This window comes from Leuresthes tenuis, unplaced genomic scaffold, assembly GCF_036924035.1.
Source record: "Leuresthes tenuis unplaced genomic scaffold, fLeuTen1.0.hap1 SCAF_14, whole genome shotgun sequence".
In the NCBI taxonomy this organism is placed as follows: Eukaryota; Metazoa; Chordata; class Actinopteri; order Atheriniformes; family Atherinopsidae; genus Leuresthes; species Leuresthes tenuis.
Genome location: NW_027325368.1, coordinates 23,254,774 through 23,277,861, shown reverse-complemented (window position 1 = coordinate 23,277,861; position 23,088 = coordinate 23,254,774). Strand labels below are relative to the sequence as shown.

Here is a 23,088-nt window from a genome sequence, read left to right as displayed (position 1 = left end):
GAGCAGAGAAACTCAGACGTCCCTGTCCCCGGCCACATCCTCCAGCTCTTCCGGGGGGACCCCGAGGCGTTCCCAGGCCAGCCGAGAGACATAGTCTTGCAAATTGTGGAGCAATTTTTGAATAATGGTTCCCATTGCAAAAGTGGGAAGATTTTGAATATTCCATCACCAGCAGAATATAAAATCAGAGAGATTCATAGATGCAGAGACGTGCGCAGGGGACGCAGTCAAACATGAATATTAGATGCCTGTGATCTTTTGGACCTCTGGCTGCACTGCATCAAAAACAAAATTCTGTCATGGAAATCACAACATGGGCTCCGGAAATCATTGTCTGTGAACACAGTCCACAGTGCTTTCCACAAATGAAGGTTAAAGCTCTATCATGAAAAGAAGAAGCCATATTTGAGCATGATCAAACACAGGCGCTGTTATCTATGCTGTTAGCCACAAAGCTCATTTGAAATGGACTGAGACAAAGTGGGAAACTGTTGCTTCCTACTCATCCATCATGATTAAAATGAACTAAGATGGCAAATTGAAATGGCAAATATGGCAAAACTGTGGCTTTGATTATATTTGTAAGTTGTTGATGAGTGATTAACTGCATTTTTTAAATTTGTTCGCAGTTGTGACCTTCAAGGATAATGAAAACAAAATAAGGTGTCAAATGATTTTTGAGCTGCATTCCATCTCACAACAATGCTCGCATTTGTCTGTGATAAATACCTCCTGCGTGCAGATGTTTAGTTCAGCTTGAGTCAACATGACAGACATAGTTTGTTAACGAGCCGTTTAAAAGAAATAAAGCTCTAAACTTATGAAAACTTCCACCTGTGGTCCCCAGATTGCGGAGTAGCTGCTTCCCAACGTAATGTCCTGTTAATGTGACAGCTGACCAACAGCTGTTTTCCCACCACCTCCTCCTTGTTGGTGCTTAAAAGTCAGACTATGTCCTATTTAGAGCAAATAAAATCTAATGTTAAATGTTTCATTCAAACAGACCAATAAATGAATGTTGCTTTGAAAGTCAGTTGTTAAATATGATGACCATAATACAATTTAATCACCATTATGATTACTTTAGGAGGCTTAATTCAAGTTTAAATAATGATGGAGATTATGATTATTATTTGTTAGTAAATTCAATGCATTCAGCTAAACAAAAATTAATAGTTAGATTGAGCAACTTATCAAAAAAGTAAATACATTAAATAATCTATAGAAAGATCATTTTTAGCTGAAGCCTCATTTCTCAACCCACTTGCACGTTTTTTACAATCCAAAGTAGTAAAATCTACTACTGTAAAGCCACATGTAGCGCTTCTATAGTACCCCCCCCCCCCCCTTCCTGCTCAGAGCAAACACACCAGATCAGTAAGCAGTCACACTAAAAATGCTTGCTGCTGCCCTCAATGAGGTTGAACAACTTTTAAACTACTTTTCAGAACTTTTCAGCACCTTTTACAAAAAAAATGAAGAACCCAGCAAACCTCAGCTTTAATCATTTTATGTAAGACTATCTGTCCCTTCCAAATATGACTGGCTGCGACTCAACAATGACTGAAAATATTAATAGCAACGAGTACGTTGTCAGATACAACTCTGCCTGCACCCCCGCTTCCCCAAGTGTAATCTAATTCTATGGGAAACTCTGCCCTGGCTGTATCTGTCGCACACGTAAGGTCGGCTGCTGCTCTCCAACACGCCAACACTCGCGTGTGTTCATGGTCATGAGCAGACGGAGTGTTTGTTGGGTTATACTGTTTCCAACCTGTTCACAACCAATTCACAGGTTCTGCACCCACATCTGTGCTGTTCAGTGAGGGTCCACTGCGTCGCTCAGCAGCAGACCCAAAGTGTGTAACTGTGCAGACTGAGCACTCTGACCATTTTTGGGTCTGGATCAATCTGCATTCCAGGAAAAAAACACACACACCATTCTTAGTTAAATTCACTGTTTTAGACATACCTTCATTATCCACTGTGAGAAATATTCACTTTTAAAGTAACTACAAATGTCTAAAGATTTGTTAGAAAGTTACATATTTTCCTTTGAAATGTGCTGAAGAGTTGCGATATAAAACAGTTTTTCGTCAGTGCTTTGCTTTAGTAAATGAAGCTAATTACTTTCCACTTCCATTGGTAGCTGATGCTGATGGGAATGTTCTTATGTTTGTGTCACGGGGGTGAAGGAGGGGGGTGATCGTCCCCTTGGAATCATCCGCGACCACCTACTAACCACCCCTCTCCACCCGATTGTGGTTCTTTCTTGTGACTACGAGTGTGAGCGGTACTGACGAGCCACAGCTTAGATGCACAATCGAAAACTACATTTATTAAAAACAACAATGTCCACGCCAGCCAATCCTGGCTCCTGGTTGGTCGGCTCCGCTGGTCCCCGGTGCTCCTCAGTGGTCCCAGCTACGGACGTGGACCTAAAAAACAAAGAACATGGGCGGCAGACAACTATGCGGACAGGAGGGTCACTCGCTCTCTCTAGAGTGGGCCTGACCCTACAGCTAGCAGTGCATTGTACATCAGGGACTCACAGCTTTCGGCCAGCCCACGAGTCCCTCCTGCTGCCGCCACCGCTGCTGCCGCCGCCTCTCGCTTGTCCACGTCCGCGCCGACCAACCGCTCCGGTCGTCTCTCCTGCCTCCCTTGTCCTGGCTACTTGGCCTCCTTAAAACAATCTAGGCGCCAGTCCCAGCACCCGATTGGCTGGCGCCACAGTCAGCCACAGGTGGATCCACTTACTTGTTAACAAAACAATACATGCAAGAACGCAAATCATAATCAACACAATTGCAACAAAAACACAAAATATAATTAAACATGCAACTTAAACATAACCAAAACATAACAAGTAAGTGGATCACACTCCTGACATTTGCAGGTAAGAGTTGTGGAGTGACTGTTTCTGGTTCCAGAGGGTAAAATTACAGAGATGATTCTAGAAAATGTTTTATGTAAGGTGCAGAAAACACCTCATCTGACCCACCAAGCTTGTCATTGTCATCTCTTAAATCAGCCAGCTATCTTGGCTGAAAGTATAGAATAATGGTCAGAAGCTCCTCAAGGCAGATTTAAGTTTTTACACTGTGACAGCTCATCGGCGTGAGCATCCACATAGCTAATGTTCATACAAATCCACAAAGCACAGCGTCAATCTCATGCAACAGCAAACCTGTACTGTATACGTCAGACTTGCACACGTTTATGAGCGGTGTTTAAGAACGATGAAAAGAAGTAGAAGCAAAGAAATGTTGACGACATCGGATCCTGGAGGTGAAGGCTCCAGGTGGGCTTGCCAGAGCGAGCAGCTCCTTCTCATTATCCCTCCTCCAGAAGACATAACACGGGTGGGTGAACTCCTGTACACAGCCCTAATTCTGTCTGAGGCACATCCCATTTGTAATGCTCATGATCAGTGACTTGCACAACATGGAGCTGCTGCTGCTGCTTTTGATTCTTTTCAAACGTACAAAAGTTGCGTCTCTGCATAAAGACCTACCATTCATATTTGAACAGGAAGGTGTGTGTGTGTGTGTGAGGAGTTTACATGTGCTCAGTGCTGGGTTCATCTACTGCACGGTGGTATTGCCTGTTTTTATTCACTATCACACGTTCCATTTAGTTTAAAGCATCTTGACTGTGTGTGTAACTCTCCATCGTTACCACTGTTTCACCCTCCCTTCACTTCCTTACTCTCTGCCTAAAGGATGGCTTTCTTCAGACTCTCTTGTCACTTTCCTCTTCATCCCACCCTTGAACTCCCCTCCCTGAACATTTTAGAAATTTCTCCTAATTAAAGCCGAACATCATTCCAAGCAGATGGCAGGAGTTGGCCTGGGTAATAATTGCCAAGCGAACCATGGCCCCTGCAGACCTTGACTGAAATGAGCGGAAAGCTCAGCTGGATTGGCTGAGGAGCTCACTTTCTCAGAGACACATTGCACGATGAGGGCACGTTTGACCCGCAGGGGCTGCATAACGGATCAGCGTGAGGTTTTTAAAGACTTTGTCATGCGCTCAAGTAAATTCTTAAGCACAGTCTGAGCCGGTGTGCCACGGTACTTTGCAGGTTCTGAATTCTGCCCTCATCCCTTGTGTTGTTCATCTCCTGGGAGTCAGATTAATTAACACTATATTAATACTCGTGCACGGATTTGGATATTTGAGAATGAAGGGTTTGTTTTGGAAGTTAAGATGTTTAACTTGGTCCTGAAAATGAATTTCAGTGTGCTTGATCCTCTTGAACGATTTGAAGAGAAGATCTTATGAGCTGAATAATTCAGTGGCACTAGGTGTGCCTTTAAAACTTTTCTTGTACCCCTGGGTCTCTCTATATTTCTCTTTTTCTTTATGCCAAAGCTATGGAAGTGATGACTAAATTTTAGCAGGTGCACATGTATATTTTTTATATAATAATTTTCTTTTTTTTAAATAAAACAGGCACAGTACTTTTCATGGAGGAGTGGGCTAAAAGGATGTCTGTTTTCACCTTTAAATAAGGTGTAGGGAGGTGGATGACCCACAAGGCCGCATTCTTAAAGAGAAATGCTCGGCTAGTAAAGGTGTATTCATATAAAGTCAGACTATAACTTAATTCATAACTTTTTTTCCATATTGGTGATGAACCAGGAGCTATGTTCCTCTGATCTATGGGGGGGTGAAAATTGGGACTATTCTAACCATACGAGGACCTTTCCGAACTTGAATACCGTAAAAACTAAACTTAAGAGAATAGTTTCAGAAGTATGAGCACAGCTTTTTTTCTCTCCTTACAGCCCTTTAACAAGGCTTAAGCTCCCTGCTCATCTCTTAATGCTATATCAAGATTGGGGCCAAAGTGGTGTAACAACACCAGATAGGTCTGCTGAGGACTTGTTGTCAGTGATTTATTAGACTGTACTCCAGGTCCTGCTGGAGCAACGGGCGAAGGAAATTGATTAGCTCTGACCTCTGGCCGCTTCTGACTCTCTGGCAGAGCTGGCGGCCTTAGTGCTGCAGGCAGAGTGTTTGTTCTGTATATCTGTGGAGTTCACGTTTTATTAGGCTTTAAACAGAAAGTTGGTGAGAATTACAGTAATGATCTATTGGTTTTTGGTGATAGTTAGGGTTAGTTAGTTAGATAGTTCCTGTGAATAGTCTATCCATCAATATGTTTTCAACTCCTCAGTCAATCATTGTGTATATTTTGCTCAATCACCTGGACATAGATTTTCATCTGCAAATACTGTCCATGTGCTATAAAAACAACCTGTACATAGACCACACTATTTATGCTGCATGCACTCACTGCTTATGGCACTTCTGGTTAGATGCTAAGCTGCATTTTGTTGCTCTGTACATGTGCAATGACAATAAAAGTGAATCTAATCTAAACAGACCTATTTCCTCACATGATTTGGATTTCCAGGTCTTGTCTGCTATGTTTATCAGCTGTGACCAGTTTGGAGCGTTCTGCAGTAAACGGGTTTGGAAAGAAAACGCTTTTACCTCCATGATAGGGTGGAGTTGAGCGATTGACATTCATGTCATCTCTGGAAGACCTGAAGGAGGAGACTGACTCTTATGGCCAGATAGATTAATAGATGTACAAAAATAGGAGAAGTGAAGATAATTAGTGAATGGTGAAGTGTGAGAACACTGCAGAGGGCTGCACAGGAATAATGTGAAGAATGATGAAAATGATCTCCTTTGATGAGAGCGGTGATTGCTGGCAGTCTGTTGAAGTGGTCGTTTTCCGACAGAGAAGCGCTGCTGCAGATTTTTTTCTTTACAGTGTTATTAACTGTTATAAATGTCTGTGCTTGTGTCTCTGAACAGCCAGGAAAACATGCGCCCCTGCAGAGTTTGCCTGTCTGAATGGACAGTGTGTCCCGGGGCGCTGGCGATGTGACGGGGAACCAGAGTGTCCGGATGGCTCTGATGAAGCAGAGGAGACCTGCAGTAAGTAACTCATTCAGCTGGTCACATCTGATAAGGGGGCTTGAAGTGTTCAGGTTCAGTGGCTGAGGTCGGTTTATGAACTTATTACTCACCAAATTGTGTTACAAAGTAGAGGTCAGCCAATTCAGCAGTTTGGCCAATTACTCTACATTTGTCAGGGAGCTTGAGATCTGATCTTAAGTATCGGACCGATGCCACAATCAAGGTGTTTTTTAACTGATCCATTTTGGATTACCCTCCGTTACTTGCATTCGGCTGTAATTATGTCTGGAACTTTACAACAACTTGTCTGCTATGTGGAAATATTTTAAAGTGGAAAACTTTAAACTTTAAAGTGGAAAAAAAGTTAAAAAAGTCAAACTGTCCACATTTTGAGCATTTCATCAGGTCGGAGTGACGGCTTCATTTAGTATTCAGTCACTTTGATCAGACAAGTTACTCAGCTAGCTCAGACTCAAAGTCTCCTTTTAAAGCAGCACACACTGGAGGAAACTTCAGGGATAAAAGCTACGTTTCTGAGGGACAGCAGAAGGCAAAAAGGATTAGAGACGGGTTGAATGAAGTCATTGCTTCAGACGACCAGCGTGTCATTTTTAAACTTTTTTTCTTCCACGGTAAGCTGTACCCTCGCGATTCTACATATCCGACACAGTTTCTCAGAGCTGTATGAAAACGTCTGAGGGGACTACTGCTGGTTCTGTTCTGTTCTTCACTTTGGATTGATTCCTTATTTGATTAAAAGCATTCGGTGCTGCGTGCCGAGCAGGTTCATGGAGCTCATGCAACGGAGCACAGAGAGCAGGCAGTTGAGACGCCAAATGTAATTAAAATACACGAGCAACGTGTCCATGTCACAATAATGTAGAATTTATGAGAAAAGCGATGGATGATTCGGGGGTTCTGAGCTTGGGCTGCATCATGCTCACACATCGACTGGCTGGGCACGAGGCACTACTCCCACAGACACACCGTCTGTCATTAAGATGGTGGGTCATTTCAAGCATTCCCAACAGGCCTGTGCACATCTGGAAGATATCCAGAATGATATGATCATATCTGTGAAAGTCAGTTGCTCTGCACGGCAGAGATTTGAATAACTTTAATGCGTATCAGATTGAGAACGACTCGGATCGGCATTGAGAACAAAAACAAATCTTGATAGAAACATTCATAGTTCACTTTTCAATTTAAACTAAAACTAATTTGTGTAATTTGCTTCTTCCATCTCTACCATTCACTCATGGATACATCTTACAGGGGAGTTTTTGTCATGGCAACCCTAATTGGCTGTGTTTACACGTGCTTATCCCACCAACACAGGTCATCAATAAACCCGCTGAGCTCATTTTTATTGATGAAAAACGGATATGAAAGTAAAGAAGAGAGGAGCAGGCGGTGTGAAATTTAAATTGTTCTTTAAGGGTGTCTGACTTGTTTTCTCTTTGATCCCAGCAGCGGTGTCTGAGAGGCATCTATTGCTCTTAAATGTGTTGCACGTGGAGAAGAAAAAGCTGCATGCAGCCTTCTGAATATGTTGGCATCTCTTAGTAGCATCTGGATTCACTGTCATGCCTACGTCTCGATCGATGTAGACAAGATTTAATTTAGCTCCCCATGAACCTGATTTTCAGGTTGCTAATTTCCCTTGTTATCTCTGCTCTGGTGGCAGTTGGGCTGTCTTGCCTGCTTCCACTCGCCCACGCGCTTCAATGCACCATGCTGTCTGATGGCGAGGACTCCATTATATTTGCCAAACTCTTAGAAACGAGCATTGGAGGCTGGCTCGGTTTAAGTGTCAGTCTCACACTCCCACACACAGGTCGTGACGGAGCTTCAACTAGTTGACTTGAAAATCAAGCGGTGCCTCAAGTGTGCGACGTTTTTAATCAGTTAGTAATTTTCTTTTCTTTAATGCTCATTTTCTTTTTCTCCCCTGGCTGCTCGACACTCTCTTGGGGTTACCGCCATCACACAGAGCTGAAAGCATTGCACTGATAAATAACATTGTCATAAGGAAACCACACACTCCAATGTAGGTCAGTATTCCACAATGTGGATATCATGCACCATATAGTAGAATCCAGTGGTTTCCAACAAATACATGTTCAAGAATAAATAGACAAATAGTGAAGAAAAAAAACATCTGTACAGAGGATTGCTGTGTTAAACACTTCGTGCATGAAGTTTCTGAAGTGCACTATGGATATGTGGTGTGTGTCTTTGACACATAACATCAACATCAGTCTCATATTCTGTATATTTTACAGATGTCGAGAAACCTTTGCTGTTCATTTTGTTAGATATTAATTTAGTTATTTTTCCCTTGTGTATGTCTTCATAGAGTCACAGTTTTCTTACAGCAGCGTGTCTTAAACACATGTTAGCTGCCAAGCAGCTGTTGTGTGACTGAGAGCAGCTGAAGGTATGACTTTTGTACATGTTGAACAGTCAGTGTTTAATTTTGAGGGTTTAACTGCCCCACGCTGACAGCATAGATGTTGTCAACTGGAGGAGATTTTCATGTTTGCGTGAAACTGTTAATGCGAGTTCCAGTTTATTTTCTAACATGTTGTCATAGTGGATGGGAGCAGTTAGAAATATTGATGATCGTCAGAGAGCCGAAGCCTCAACTTCAGATCGAACAGTATTCTCTTCTAAATCTGGCTGGGATGCTGTGAAATAACAACTTAGTTCTGCAGCTAATTATAATAGTTACAACCATACTGGAGGAAAGCTTCTACCAGGCAGAAATCTAACCAACAAACAATGCATTGTGATCGCTTCTGCACAGACCTGGCTCAACCTACGTTAACGCACCAATCACAGATCAGCAACATGTAACCCATTATTTGACTGTAAGAATGTAAGAAAATGCAATGTTTAGTCTGTATGAACCAAATCTGAATGAGAAACTGTACCCACGCTGACCTGATGAGGCAGAACACCCCGGCTTCTGACTTTTGACATATAAAAATGGAATTTGTGCTGCATTCATATTTTTCTATTCTCTTTTTGACCGCTCAGAGCACTTTAGGTAGTGATGATGTTGTTACATGTGAGTGTATTACTCTGTTTCTAACCTCTATTGTAACACTTTAAAGTCCTCCTTTAAGTTGTTGTGGGAGGGCATTAAATGCATCTAACTGAGTGGGAAATGAATTGGTGAAATAAATACATCCGTTCAAGTTTTGATACATTTTGTTGGCTGTGGATGTGTGGGTCGGTTCAGTGAATAAAACACCTGCTGAGCAAAGCTCCTAATGTTACTTGCAGAATGCAAGGAGGAAGACATAAAGGGACCTTGGGAGGATAACACTTTTATATTGGAAATCCAATTAAAGATAAATGAAAGAGGGATTTATCTCTTGGCTGCAGAGTAGAGAGATAGAGATCCTGGTTGAGGAAAAAGCCATTTATATGGAAATTCTTCATGTATTTACATGATGTTATAGAGTAAAAAAATTCTTCACATTTTATTACTTTGGAATTAACGTTTTTGTTTTTTTTTGGAAAGAGAATTGGTTCAATTTTAACAGTTCGTTGGAAATATGGTGGCTTTGCTTTTGGGGTGTCGATAGACACTTGAGTTGCTGTTCAGTAAGACCTAAGTCCTAACTCTGCTGCCCATTGCAGTTGTGATTATATTTTCTAAGGGGGTCAGATTATGACTGCATCCTGAACAGAGGAATTGCTAATGAGATCCTCTTCATCTCAGCTGTCTTTCTGTTTGAGTGAATCCAGCTGTGCAGAGCAGTAAAGAGAGTCTCAGGGATGGACATTACATGAATTTGTGCAGCATCTTATACAGCATCCAGCCTGCTCTCAGGTGGCTTTCAGTTATAATGAAGTCGTGGCATCTGTCAGAAAAAAAACGAGGCTGTGCTCTCAAAAATCTTAGACTTTAAAGTTCAGCGGATACACTCTGCAATGCTACCAACCATAAGCACTGTGCTTATTACCCAAATTCAGCGCAATCAAAAGCTAACGGGCTTCCCATTGATCTGACTGATTAGGATTGATCAAAGTGTGGCTTGTTTTCTTGTCCTAACGGTGAACAGAAAATCTGAAACGAAATCTGGGAGCAAATAAGTTATCTTCAGATGTCCTGCTCAGAAGCACATTTCCTCTTTGCTCGAGCAAAAAGAAACGCCTGTTTTAATGAAATCTGTGTAAAGCTGGACAGAACAGACGAGCAACTTGTTACACGTGGGAACGACAGAGAATCGACACAACACACTGGCCCTAATGTCAAGTCTCATCCAGATATTAATATAAAAAGCTTGATACGAAACTATAAAGACTGACTGCAGTGCCGTTCAAACAGAAACTTGAAGCACTTAAACATTTAAACTGATCTGTGACCTTGATATGCTCCATTCCAGGCATATTCCACCCAAAAACAAAGGCTTGACATCAATGAACATTGATATAAGAGGTCCTCCAATGCATTAAAGAACAGCCCACAGCTATTACACAGTACAGTAAAAAACCCAGGTAACTTTTGATGTCTCCTTGAATCGCCCAGGAAAAATATGCCCGTACACGTTACTTATGAGTAACAGGTTTTTATTTATTCATTCGCTGATTTATTTTAGCTCACTTAGCCTTTGATGTTTGGTTCTCCAATCCTCATGTCTGACATGTCAGTAAAACGCAGACTGCAAAAATCCCCTTCATAGCATCCTGAGCATACTTTCACTTACAGCTCTGCTCTCTCTACCTGCAAATGACCAAAGCAACACAAACAGGATTGGCTGATCCTACCAAAGTGCTCAGATTGTGCACATGTGTATATATCCATTTTTAAATATTATCTTCAACATATTCTGAACTTTGATGTAAATATGCATGAGAGCTTCATCATTTTTCAAGGACTGATGAAACGCAGCACAGCATCCAGCAGCGTGTTGTAGTCAATCTCGAGCATGACAAGACAGGATGCAACTCTGATGCAGAAAACCTTCATCTTGTTCCCCTCCCCAAGTCGGCGGGACTCTCTGGCTTTCTCAGACTCACATATACTCAAACATGCTCTACACACTCTCAGGTTTGCACACACACTGCTAAGACATTTTGGACTTGGCGCAGCAGACATCTGTTCCACATTCACTCTGCCTCACTGAGTGCATCTCCGATTACACGCTGGAGTAGAATTAAACGGCGGAGTTGAGAATTCAAATGCAGCCCACACAGAGAGAGCTGAAAAATGAATGATTCTTTGGAGAAACATGAAGTACCACAGCTTATAGTTTTGGATTAGATTAAAGTGCAGTCAAGGAGGAAGTGGACCCTGCAGCCAGGTGTGCAGCAGTGTCTCTGCTTCCTCACCACTGCATTGACACTTCTCTGCACTCCAAGTGATGAGTTTTGAAAAAGTTGCTGAGTTGTGTGTCAGTCTCTCCGCTCTGCGTTTTAATTTCTCTCCGGGAGTTGACAGGCTTGAGGGAACTTCATAGTGTTCCTCTTTCTTAAGGAGTCTTTCATAAATCAAGGACATAATCCTGAAGTATTATCCATTTTAGAAACGGGAGGTTTCTTTTTAAACCAGTGTTCTGCCTTTAATTTAGCCTTTTAGATATTATTGATTGTAGTTTATTGTAAACCATTTCTCTTCTCTGAAGGAAAGTTTGATGCATCCTTAAATAAACTTGCATATAAAAAAACTCAGATAATTAGGCTTCACACCCTGCTGGGATTTTTCTCTGTGAGTGAACAACGAAGCTTTGATTTCATCTTTAAGACTTTGTAACTGGGACGTTTTTTTTTTTCTCCTGGAAAGATGTCTGTGTTGCACACACAGGATGCAACACTTCACTGCTCTGTGTGTATTCAACTCTTTGGAATTCTCTTCTTTTTAGGAACCATAGATTCAAATAGAAGATATCCGCACCTCTAAAGTATTTCATGGGCTGCTGGCCATGTTAAAACAGTGTGTAAAACAGCGTTGTTCAAGCTGAAAGACAAAAGAACTTCACCTCAAGTCTAGTTTTCTCAGATTTGGTAACGCCTCGTTGACATTCTCGAAGAGCTCTATGAGAGTTTAAGGGTTAGACTGCCTTTTTGTGCATTTATTTTATTCGTAGCGTTTTTCTTGGCTTTTTCCCATGTTGCTTGGTTAAGGTCTGCCTGAAGCTCTCTTATGTTTTTTTTTTTTACACAGTCTGCACCCTTCACTTGAATTTGCTGAAACAAGGGAGATTTATTGTGACCTTTAGAAATCTTGTTTTTCTATCAAAGAATTTCTGATGTTGTCAGACTGCTCTTTTGTGGTCACTATTGTTAAAAAAAAAAGCTTTATTGAGGTTGATGTTTGGGTTGACTCAAAACCAGGCAGGACTGATCAAAGTTTCTGCAACTGCAGAGCCTGGCAGTGTCGGAGGTTTAGGCCTATTTGATTTTTCATATTGTGGAAATAATGGATCTAAAAAGAGGAAACAAGGTTTTAGTGCTTCTGTTGGTTTTCACAAAGCAAATTCAGTAATGCTGACATGTTTCTGTGTTCAACTTTGGCTGTATGTCAGCAGTTTTAAGTCAGTTCGATTCAGTTTTATTTATATAGCGCCAAATTACAACAAATGTCATCTCAAGGCACTTAAATGATATAGTCCAATTCAAACCAATTAGATTTCAAATGGCTTCAATATTTCCGTTTTCAAAAATTTTTTTTATGTCAAATGTAGTTCCAGATGAGATAAATGGTCCACACTTATACATTGCTTTTTTAACTCTACAGAGCACTTAACAATGTGATTTGTCACCCATTAATACACACATACAAGCCGATCACTTGGCTTGTCATACCATTGATATGCTGATGATACCCGGCTCTATCTGTCTTTCCCACCTGACGACCACACACGAATCTCACTGTCTCTAACTTAACCTCTCTAAAACTGAACTGCTTGTCTTCCCAGCCAAACCAACCATACACCACAGCATCTGCATCCAAACTGAATCCCTATCTCTTGCTCCGTCAAAGGATGATTGATGACCAACTGACCTTTAAAGATCATGTTGCAATCGTCGCCTGATACTGCCGCTTTGCATTGTTAAACATAAGAAATATCAGGCCGTACCTAACCCAACACGCCACCCAGCTCCTGGTGCAGTCTATGGTCATTCCCTGCCTTAACTTCTGCAAGGCTCTCCTAACTGGTCTCCCAGCCTGTGCTGTGAAACCTCTGCAGATGGTCCAGAATGCTGCGGCGTGTCTGGTCTTCGATTAAGAGCACGCGTCACCCCTCTGTTCGTTGAACTCCACTGGCTACCCTTAGCCGCCCGCATCAAATTTAAGTCACTGATGTTAGCCTACAAAGTGCTTAATGGAACAGCTCCCATCTACTTGAATGCTCTCGCAAAGGCTTATGTCACAACTCGGTCCCACCGGTCATCAAAGGATTGTCATCTGGCAGTGCCTACACCAAGGCTCAAGACAATTCAGACTCTTTTCATGTGTTGTTCCACGATGGTGGAATGACCTACCTACAAGAACAGGGGCGTCCCTGTCCATCTTCAAGAAACTCTTGAAGACGGAGCTCTTCAGAGAGCATCTCCTATCCTAGCACTGACCCTGTACCTCCCTCTATGCCTGCACTCTATTTCTACATGCGCACCTCTGACAGAGCCCGACTAGTGTTGTCTCCTTCATTTGGCTTATTGTTAGCTTTGACGTTAGATGCAATGTTATATCTTCATTTGTAAGTCGATGTAGTTTTTTGTTTTTTTTTCAGGGGCAATATGGGTTTTAGTGTCTTACCCAAGAACATTTTGACAAAGTATGGAGGAGCTGGGGATTGAACCACCTATTGTTCACTGCTTCATGTGGCTCAGTGAGTGGAACAGATGAGAGTAAAGCTTGCTGAAACATTGTGAAAAAAAAATGGTAGCTAATAGAAGTGAATTATGAAGATGGGTAGGTGGATGACTCAGTGCTCAGTTCTGTCTACTAACAATAAGAAAGTCCTGAATTTAGATCCATTTAGTTATTCCACTCAAACAGTACACTGTTATATGTACGTTAGCTGTGCGAGGGACTGTAAACCTGTCCAAACCTTCCCTCCAAGTGATGCTGCTACAATTTCCTAACAAATGGATAAAAAATTAAACATTCAGTGTATGAGTGTGTTTTATTTAGCTGATGTAATAACTCTCAGGGAGCTTAGATACAATGCTCAATTATCTGTGCTGTGGTGCAGTCCTTGCTAATGCACTTTCCCCATCTTGTTGTCTGTAAGCAGCAACTGTGTTCTGTTCTGTAGATGATATATAATTCAAAGAGGAAGACATGGCCACGCTAGCCTGGTTCAATGTAGCAGTAAATGTGAGAATGACTAATGATACTAGAGCACTTTGTGCCTTTTTCTTTTGTATTTTTCTTCTTTTTTTAATCTCTGAGAGTGGATTAATTTTATCTCTAACTATGAGACCCTAAGCTTTGACATTTACAGGTGCACATTTACAGGAGAACTCACTCAAATAAACATTTTTCTGAAATGCAGCAACAAGTTGATTTCTGTAATTTGTTCATTCAGTTGAACCATTGTTTAAAAGTGTCTCCAATGACCAACATTAAATTTAAAAAAAAGAAATAAAAGAACAAAACAAAGACTGAAAGCTTACAAAATGCACAAGTAACATCGTTCTGTAAGATTCTACACTCAGCTTGTTGCTAGGGGACAGATGCGGGTGTCAGGATTGGGTATAAAAGGAGGATCCACTACAGCATTTGTTTCGTCAAGCAACAATGGGTTGTGGTTCACCCCTTTGTGCCACACTCTGTTAGAGAATCAGCATGGGTTCAGGAGTACTGCTACAAACCCTCATATCAATCCAGCTCCTGCTTCCTTCTCAGCACTGGGATTACATATCTGCAATCACATGGGTAGACAGAGAAGCCAAACCAGGAGCTGGAGAAGAATCTTCCATGGTTGGTGTCCCAGACTCTTGAATATGCACACAGTTTGGTTTGTTGCCTTTTCAGTGTGTTTGTCTGCGAGTTCTTCTGCGACTTTCATCACAGTGGAATCACCTGACTGATCAGCACAGATCCGAGACACCATGGTATCAGCTAGGACAGAGGGTTTGGTTGTTAGAGGTATGAGTTCAATAAGCTGGCACCTCATTTCATTGGATCATTCCTTATGTCTTAGCTTGAATTATTCAGTGGCTGTGAGACTGAAGCTCAAAGTGTCGGAGGATTCATCCCACCTTCCATGCCAGGTGCACTCCTCTCTGGTGCACTTTGTTTCTGTTACTTCCCTCTCTCTCCTGTAATTATCTCCCTCTCCTGTGTGTAAATGTTTTGTTTACTTCCTTTTCCTTGTGCCAGTTCATCTTTGTTTTCTGTAACAAGTGTTCCAGCATTCTCCCTCTGTAAGCTTTCCAGCGTTTGTGATTCCCTTCATGTTTCTTGAAGTCTGCTCTTCCTGTGTACCAGCCTGGCCTGATTAAATCACAGACGTTTGAGCCTTGTGTTTTTGAGTGAGAATGTCTCCAAAACTGAATATTTAGAGTACCGTATTTTTCGGGCTATAAAGCGCACCGGGTTATAAGGCGCATTAAATGAAACAAAACTCAGACAAGTCAAACTTTATTCAACTCACTTCTTGTACTGCGTGACTGATAGCGTTGAGTTTGAAATCCGCTTCGTAAAGCATGTAGAAAATGATTGAATGAATGCACACACCTTAGTGTTGAAGCACAGATCGTATTACTCCGCGAGGCTCGTGACTACGGTGGCCGTAATGTAGAGCCCTGTGCGGGACTGTTTTCTTCATCCCGCTCCTGCTGAATTTCTGACCATTACCGCCTGCACCTGCAGCATGTGTATGTCCACTCCCACCCGCAAAACTTTGAGAATTTATGCCTGCACAATAATAGAAATGCATCCCACAGGAGAAAACACGTCATTTTATAGGCTATTAATAAAGAGATTCATGGACAATTGAGAAACTTCTTCAAATGTCATACTTGCCTTTGTGCTGTAAAGACCTTCTTTGAGCTGTCATTTATTGACATCCTGTCGCTAGGCTTCGTCCCGATCCTGCAGTGTTGTTTTTTTATCTTTTTGGGTTTTTTTTAGCCGCCCGCTCCCACGAAATTTGAGTTTGGTCCCTCCCAATCCCAATCCCAATGTAGCCCTCTACCGTAATGCTCAATCCATCAAGTGGTGCAGCTTCGTAGCTTACCAAGACCGTCCTAAAACATTTTGACAGATTTTTGAGCGCCGTGTACCACATAGAATCAGTTCTAGGTCAGAAAGCACAACCAGAATTAATTAATACATTAGGCGCACCGCATTTTAAGGCGCACTGTTGGAAATTAAAGTGTGCCTTATGGTCCGAAAAATACGGTGTGTGAATATATAATAACGACTGTAGCAAAAGCAGAAAAGAATATTGTACACACTATTAAATGACAGCACTAAAGATAAGTTAATACGTGTGCTAAGAAGTCATTTAAAGATCTTTAAATGACATTTCTTGGAAGGATATCTTGAAAAATGCAAGAAAGCTAATTTGTGGCTTAAAAAAGAAACTCAGACAAATTAAGATGTTAAACAGATTGCATTATACTCCAACATAACTGTATAAAATAGGTATGGGTTCAAAAGCAACTCCAGTCACTGCTTTATGCCACAGGACAGAGGAAGATATTTCTGTGATGATCACTGTGGCTGCATTTTCAGCTGTACATTTCAGTGGGGTTCAGGACAGGACTTATGTATTACAGTCATGAGGATAGCAGCTGAAAGTACTTAATATTAACTGTATGTTTTGTTGTGTGGGTGAATCACCACTGCACCGTGTCTGTTATCGCCTACAAGAAGCAGAATATTCATTCATTTAGACAATTAGGCTGAAAAACAATACACCCATGACGTGCTTTAGGGTAGAGTTCCATCTACAGTATGAGGCCCATCATACTGAATTATTTGAACTTATTTTAGGTTTCATAGTGCATATTAATCACAGCGCTTGCCCAGTGACAAGTGGAAGATTTTCTGCACTTCTTCATTTAAAGCCAAGTAAGGTAAAAGGGTGTTAACGGTGTCAAGGTCAGCTGTGGGGATGGAATGAAAAATATGGCTTTCACGTCATCGTACCGTTGTGAAGGAGAGAGTCTGGTGTCGTGTAATCATTTTAAACGGATCCGGTAAAAGCTCACAGTTCAGATGAATCCTCACATTTCAGTGTAATGATAAATAACAGCCTGGCAGTCAGTTTGTTGAGTATTTGTCTTTCAGTAAGTTGCCTTCTTCACGAGTCCCCAACCCATTATGTTTTTATGAGATATGAGCTTCCACTTATCAGTTGCTGCCATGAGAAGCAGTGAGGTAACACTACTTTGGTGTGTGTGTGTGTTTTGTTTGGATCCTAGAGGAGCAGAACTCGTGCTTCATTAAGGAAGCATCATTAAAAGAACAGGACAGCCCGACCTCTACTCGGTGGATTCAGATTCTGCTCGAGTCTGTGGTCTGCCTGCCTTTCCACCTGCTTCTCTTTCTACTTTGTATGGATGACTTTGATTTAGCTTTAGGATAAACATCTTAGCAGTAATGCAGGAGTTCCTCTTCATTCCTTCCCCCTTCAAACAGTTTGTCTCTGGCCTCTTATGGACTTCCCTTTGCTTGATCGCCCTGTCTTATATTTCTCCTTCATTTTCTGTCAGGTTTTGCAATACGTGGACTGAAAATTCATCCAGACAGAACTTGATTTCCTTCTCCAAAGATTCCGCTTCCCCTTGTCTTTCATCATCTTATGCTTTCTGCGTTTCTTCTCCACTGTCTTTGGTGCTCAGACATCACTCAGCTGTAATCATTCATTTTACTCTGTCATTTACATCCTCTAATTGTTTGCGCTCGACAGTTGTGTCTGGAAAGAAATATATTTAGTTTGACTGGAATAGACGTAACGTATTTAAAATGCGATGCATGCCTGTCGCTTGCAAATGTAGAACAGATGCAGACATCAAACTGCCAAACATCTTGACTCAATAGCTTTTACCCTGGGAATCCAAACTTCCAAACGTCTTATCTCTTTCCGCAGTGTAACAGGAGGACATTGAACATAACATTTAATTTGATACACATGTGAAGAATGTACTTTACAGTCCACTCTTGTTCTCGCTCCTCGATCTGTTCATAACTGCCGTTGTACGTTTGACATTTACCTGCAGCAGTTTTTCTGTCCACGGTACACGTGTAAGAGAAATGTCACTACTCAGCTTGCAGAAAACTTTGGGACGAGATATTCTGAGTCTGAGGTGTTTGTTCATGCAGAAACAGCCTCTGTGCGCCGCAGTGGCCACTACTTTCCTTTGTTTCAGAGGGGTCACGGCCCCGCTGCATCAGCCGTCCTCACCGCTTGCTCCCCAGGCAGCAGCTGCCTCCCTGATTTCCTCTCTCTGCCTGTCTCTTTTCACCCTCTCTACATTCAAGGACATAAAAACACAGCCAGGCAGCGATGACTGATGGGCTAAAATTACTCCTGACTTGTGGGCGTGGTTGCAGTACTTTACATTTGAGCAAGGCTGTTTTTTTTTTGGTGTGCGTTATTTCATTGGTGAAGGCGGTTTCTGTGTGGGAGGGGATGGTGGGGGAGGTAATATTTGCTTTCCAGGAGCATCTGCTATTCTTCTAATTATTGTGTTTTTACTATTACTCTTGTCTGTGCTCTGTTAGCCAGCAAGTGTTAGTACTGCCAGTGTTGGCTGCTGTTCCACAGCAGAGAAGACACCAAAGTGACTTATATAAGCTGCTGAGTCCTTTTTTTTTTCTTCCTACAAAAGGCACCTTTACCAGCCAAGATTAGATTTTTTTTTTCCCCAAATGAAATTATGCAGTGATGCAGGAAATTATACTATTGTTGCAGTTTAAAAAAATCAAAGATTTATATTAGCAGCAAAAAGCTGATATTAGTGAGGATATAATATTAGTCTTGTGTAATGCAAACTGAGTATTATTCTGACTTTGAAGAACGGGTTCTTCATGCAAACATTTTCAAAGCAGTTGCAATGCACCTTAAGCACATTTTATAGATTATATACCCACTGATGCCACAGAACATTACTTTGTCCTGCTAAAGCTCAAACTAATTCTGTCATTAAACTCGTGAATGCCATGGAAGATATATCTCATTTAATAATTCAAATCTTCTGTATATTGGATTCTCACTAAAGAAAAAAAAATGGATGTCAGCTTCAACCTAAACGCAGCGTTCTGAGCTGTATGCCTGGATGTACTTTGTGTGAAAACGTGCCCCTGAGACTTTCACTCTGTCTGGTCTAATTACCCACAGTGCAATTTACGCCCAACATTGCTTGTGACAGCATCAGAGATTCGATTATAGGTCATAAGTGGTATTCATTATAGAGCTCATTCTCACTCTTCACTCTCCAAATGATCTTGTTACCTTATTGTTTGCAACTGTGCTGTCTCAGTGAGAGTGTAGAAGTGATAACAAGGAGGGGGAAAGATTGGCGTGATGACAGAAAAAATACAAGAGTTTAGTGGAAAAAGTATATCAAAGAGAGTCATATGTAGCAGTCCACGTTTATTATAACTATATTCAATTAAATATAAAAATCAGTTTAAAGTGACTGGAATTTTACAGAAAGACATTTATCTTCTGTGAAGGGTTCACAAGGCTGTGAGACAAAAAGGTTGCGAACATTCAATTATTGTGAAATAATGACAAAGCTTTGTGTTGTTGATGCTTTGATATTATTCTGGAAGGCTTGAGGCTGAACTGTAAGCAAATATTTCTAATTAACAACATGCGATACATTAAACGCACTGTAATCAGGATCAAACTGATTCTGTGCCAGCTAGAACAGATTGGCAAGAAAAATGGTGGGGGGGGTGTTCCTCTGCTTTTCAGCCAAATGGGCACCCTTCTGCATATCTCTCTCCTGTGTAGGCAGCCCAGACGGTAAAATCAATTGGCCAAAGTGGCGTGGTTTTGGATGTTATAACTGCATCACATGAAATGAAGTCCAGCCATGTCTTGTTGTTGGCTTTCTTGTTGTCTTTATGGGACTATAAAACACTGCAGTAACCTCCCTTCCTTTCTGATCTCTGTCCACAGGCAAACAGACGTGCCCTCCAGAGAAATTTGACTGCGGGGGATCCACCAACAAGTGCGTCTCGTTGTCATGGAGATGTGATGGGGAGAAAGACTGTGAGAATGGGGCAGACGAGGAGGACTGTGTCTCTGGTGAGTGTTTTAAAGTCGGCTGTCAATTCTCTTATCGCAATGAAATGAAAAACATGATTTGGGCACATTAAATTCCATTTTTCTCAGCTGATTGCATTTCAGGAGGGCTTTTGAATACAAACTGTGGCTGTGAAAAGATGTGCGGGAGTCACTGACTTTATGAAGAACAGTTTCAGGAGAATAAGATGAACTCAGATCCCACGTTTTGTATTTTGAAAGGTTTTATCCTTTGATCTCATTTATTATCCAGAGGCTTCAGACATTAAAGCACAGAAGGGAACCTGCTGTACAATAAGACAGATTTGAGGCAAACTTTGTTTTGAACCGCATTCACTTGACAGCAAAGTCCCCTTTGATGTAAAGTGATTTCAGGTGCAAAACATCCAATATTTGGAGCTTTCTGCTGGTGTTGTGATATTTCTGCCATTACGTTTTGTAGCTTTAGTCGTCCTACCGCAGGGCCTTCAGAACCATCAAAAATGATGCCACCTCACATGCAGCCAATCGCACAACTACTCCGTGTGGTAGCCCCCTCCCCCACGCCCCTGCAGGGACTATCCTTGCCCTACTTCCGAGGAGCCGTGAAGAATCGGCTTCTCCGTCTTTTTCTCTCCCTTGCCTCTTCACGTCACGGAAAGGTGATTGAGGCAACTGAGCTGTAGGTGTTAAGACTTTGAAGAATGTGCAAAATGGTGCATGTCAGTAAATGCATGAAGACAGAAAAAAAAAGCCAGCTCCTTATCTTGTATTCATGGTGTTGTTGCTTGCCAGCACCTGCTGCTCCACAGTTTTATGTGGGTGTTGAGATTGTGTCTGGTGGGCTTTTTTAAGGCATTCATGTTCATATTAAGAAAACAGCAACCAATTGTGAGTTTTTATTAAGAGAGGAAGCCAGATCTATTTGATTGTAAGTATCTTCTGAATGACTCAAAGACCTCAAAATGGCCCCCACACACTCGCGCCAGAGCAAGCGGCAGTGAGTCTATTGACATTCGAACTAATACCTTCTTAGCTTAGATGGCTTTTCGCTGTGCTGTTCATTGAGACTCAGTCTAGCCTAGACTAATCCTTCTTTCATTCTAATGTCTGTATTGATGCAGCAGTCTTTAAGCCTCTCAGTGGTGACATGAAGGCAGGCAGCAGGCTGTCGCCCACTCAGGCAAAGGCCAACATCCCTGCAGGGGTAAAAGGTGCTTAGCACGGCCACTTGAGAGAGACTTACTCCCAATTCCAGCAGAGAACAGTGCTTGATGGTAGCACAAGTTAGGCCTACTGTGTGCTGCTCAGGCCAAGACTGATTGGGCCCAGTGCCAGCATGAAAGATTATGTTTAAACCAAGGACAGGATGCTTTTAATTGTTGCCTCACTGCAGATCAGATCTAAAAGCAAAGCTAAGAAGCATTTATTTTTCACTGTTACTGCATATGAGCTCCAAATCGGTGCTCTAAAGAATAAAGAGGATGTGGTTCAAATTGTGGCGTAGATTTTTTAGACAAAGGAGTTCAAAAAAGGTCAACTTTATTCATGAAATAAGTGTATGATCTTTTGACTCTATTCTTGCATTGGTAAGTTTAAAAAAACTTTTTCCCCGTGACCCCATTCCTCCTTTGCACTAAAATAATTACAATATTTTTCTGATTGTAGTAAATACTATTTATCCTTTGCTAAAAGTCTTGTTTTCATCAGCATCATTGCGCCCTGTTTACATAAATTATCTACAAACCACAAGCTACTCAACGCATTGCTTATGGACTTAAGACACAATCTCAATCTTCATTCTGCAGCTACCCTGCATCGGCCGCTATAAATAGGAGACAAACTTCTTAACTATGCGATGGCATTTTAAGCTTTGCAGTGAAAATAAATAGCTAAGAGCCCTTTGAGTCTAAAACTATTATTACATGATGACATTTTAATTGAAACATTTATCAGCCTTGTGTTGTAGTTTGCTAGCTTGAACCTCAGCCTACAAGCTGCTTTCCATAATGTTGACTTTTTTCAATCTACCAACAAATTGCTGTAAAACTAAATGTCAAACCTCTGATTTTCAAAGAATAAATTTAAAGATTTGATTATTGTCAAACTGTTTTTCTTTTTTCAAGCTCAAACTAATTTCTACGTTTTTTAAGAGACTGATGGGTCTGTCTTTTTCCTCGTCGTGCCTCTGAGGTAAGTTCACCCTTCATGTTGTCACTGCAGCCCTGATTTGTTCATACAGTTACAGCATACTAAAAGCTCCAGTTCCTTAAGATGAAGAGAAGTTAGGGAGGAGAAATGGAAATTACCGTTTGGTCTGAGTGTGTCTGGTGCGTTGCGGGTATGCAGAGTTCACTCTGCTTTGAAGTGAATCCTCCATCTGCTTCCATGCCAAGTCTACATGTAAAGGTAGACGATGAATAAAGAAGTATGAAAAGATGTTGCAGCACCATCGAGAATAAAACCTACTTAAAGACATGTTTTCAGCTGCATTTTGTTCGTGCCAGAAAAAGGCTTTTTTTTTGTTCCCTTTTGCCATCGTATGCAGCATGGCAGAAACATACGCAAATATATGTGGAGAACATTTGGAATTACTTCACAGAACAAAGCGATAAGACAGAAGAACAAAAAACAATATGTTCCGAAACATGTCCATACGTTCAAACCACCATGCAGGAAGCTGCCTGCATCAGCCGTGTCTGTGTGTGTGTGTGTGTGTGTGTGTGTGTGTGTGATGGTGAATTGAACTGATAGCTGATGGCTGGTGTTGGCAGATAACTGGCCTGATTAACCAGCCTAATAATTAATCTGCAAATCCTTTCCAGTGTTTCAAACATGCTCACATTGCAGGGTTTTTCAGGTTTTAACAGCTGCAGAATTGCCCACCAAGTAATTTATTCACAATTCCGTTTCCTCCGATGTTGTGTTGAACCACATA

General features: G+C 41.5%; 1 protein-coding gene across 2 annotated transcripts in view; it reads left to right on the top strand.

Annotated features, from left to right (window-relative positions):
* LOC140269265 (low-density lipoprotein receptor-related protein 8-like) overlaps nucleotides 1–23,088 on the top strand; it is an 81,379-nt gene that overhangs the window by 23,347 nt on the left and 34,944 nt on the right. For both annotated transcript variants that reach the window (XM_072364295.1, XM_072364294.1), the window contains exons 3-4: nucleotides 5,836–5,958; nucleotides 20,046–20,174. In XM_072364295.1, coding sequence (XP_072220396.1) covers nucleotides 5,836–5,958; nucleotides 20,046–20,174 — 252 coding nt within the window. The remainder of the gene's footprint in view (nucleotides 1–5,835; nucleotides 5,959–20,045; nucleotides 20,175–23,088) is intronic.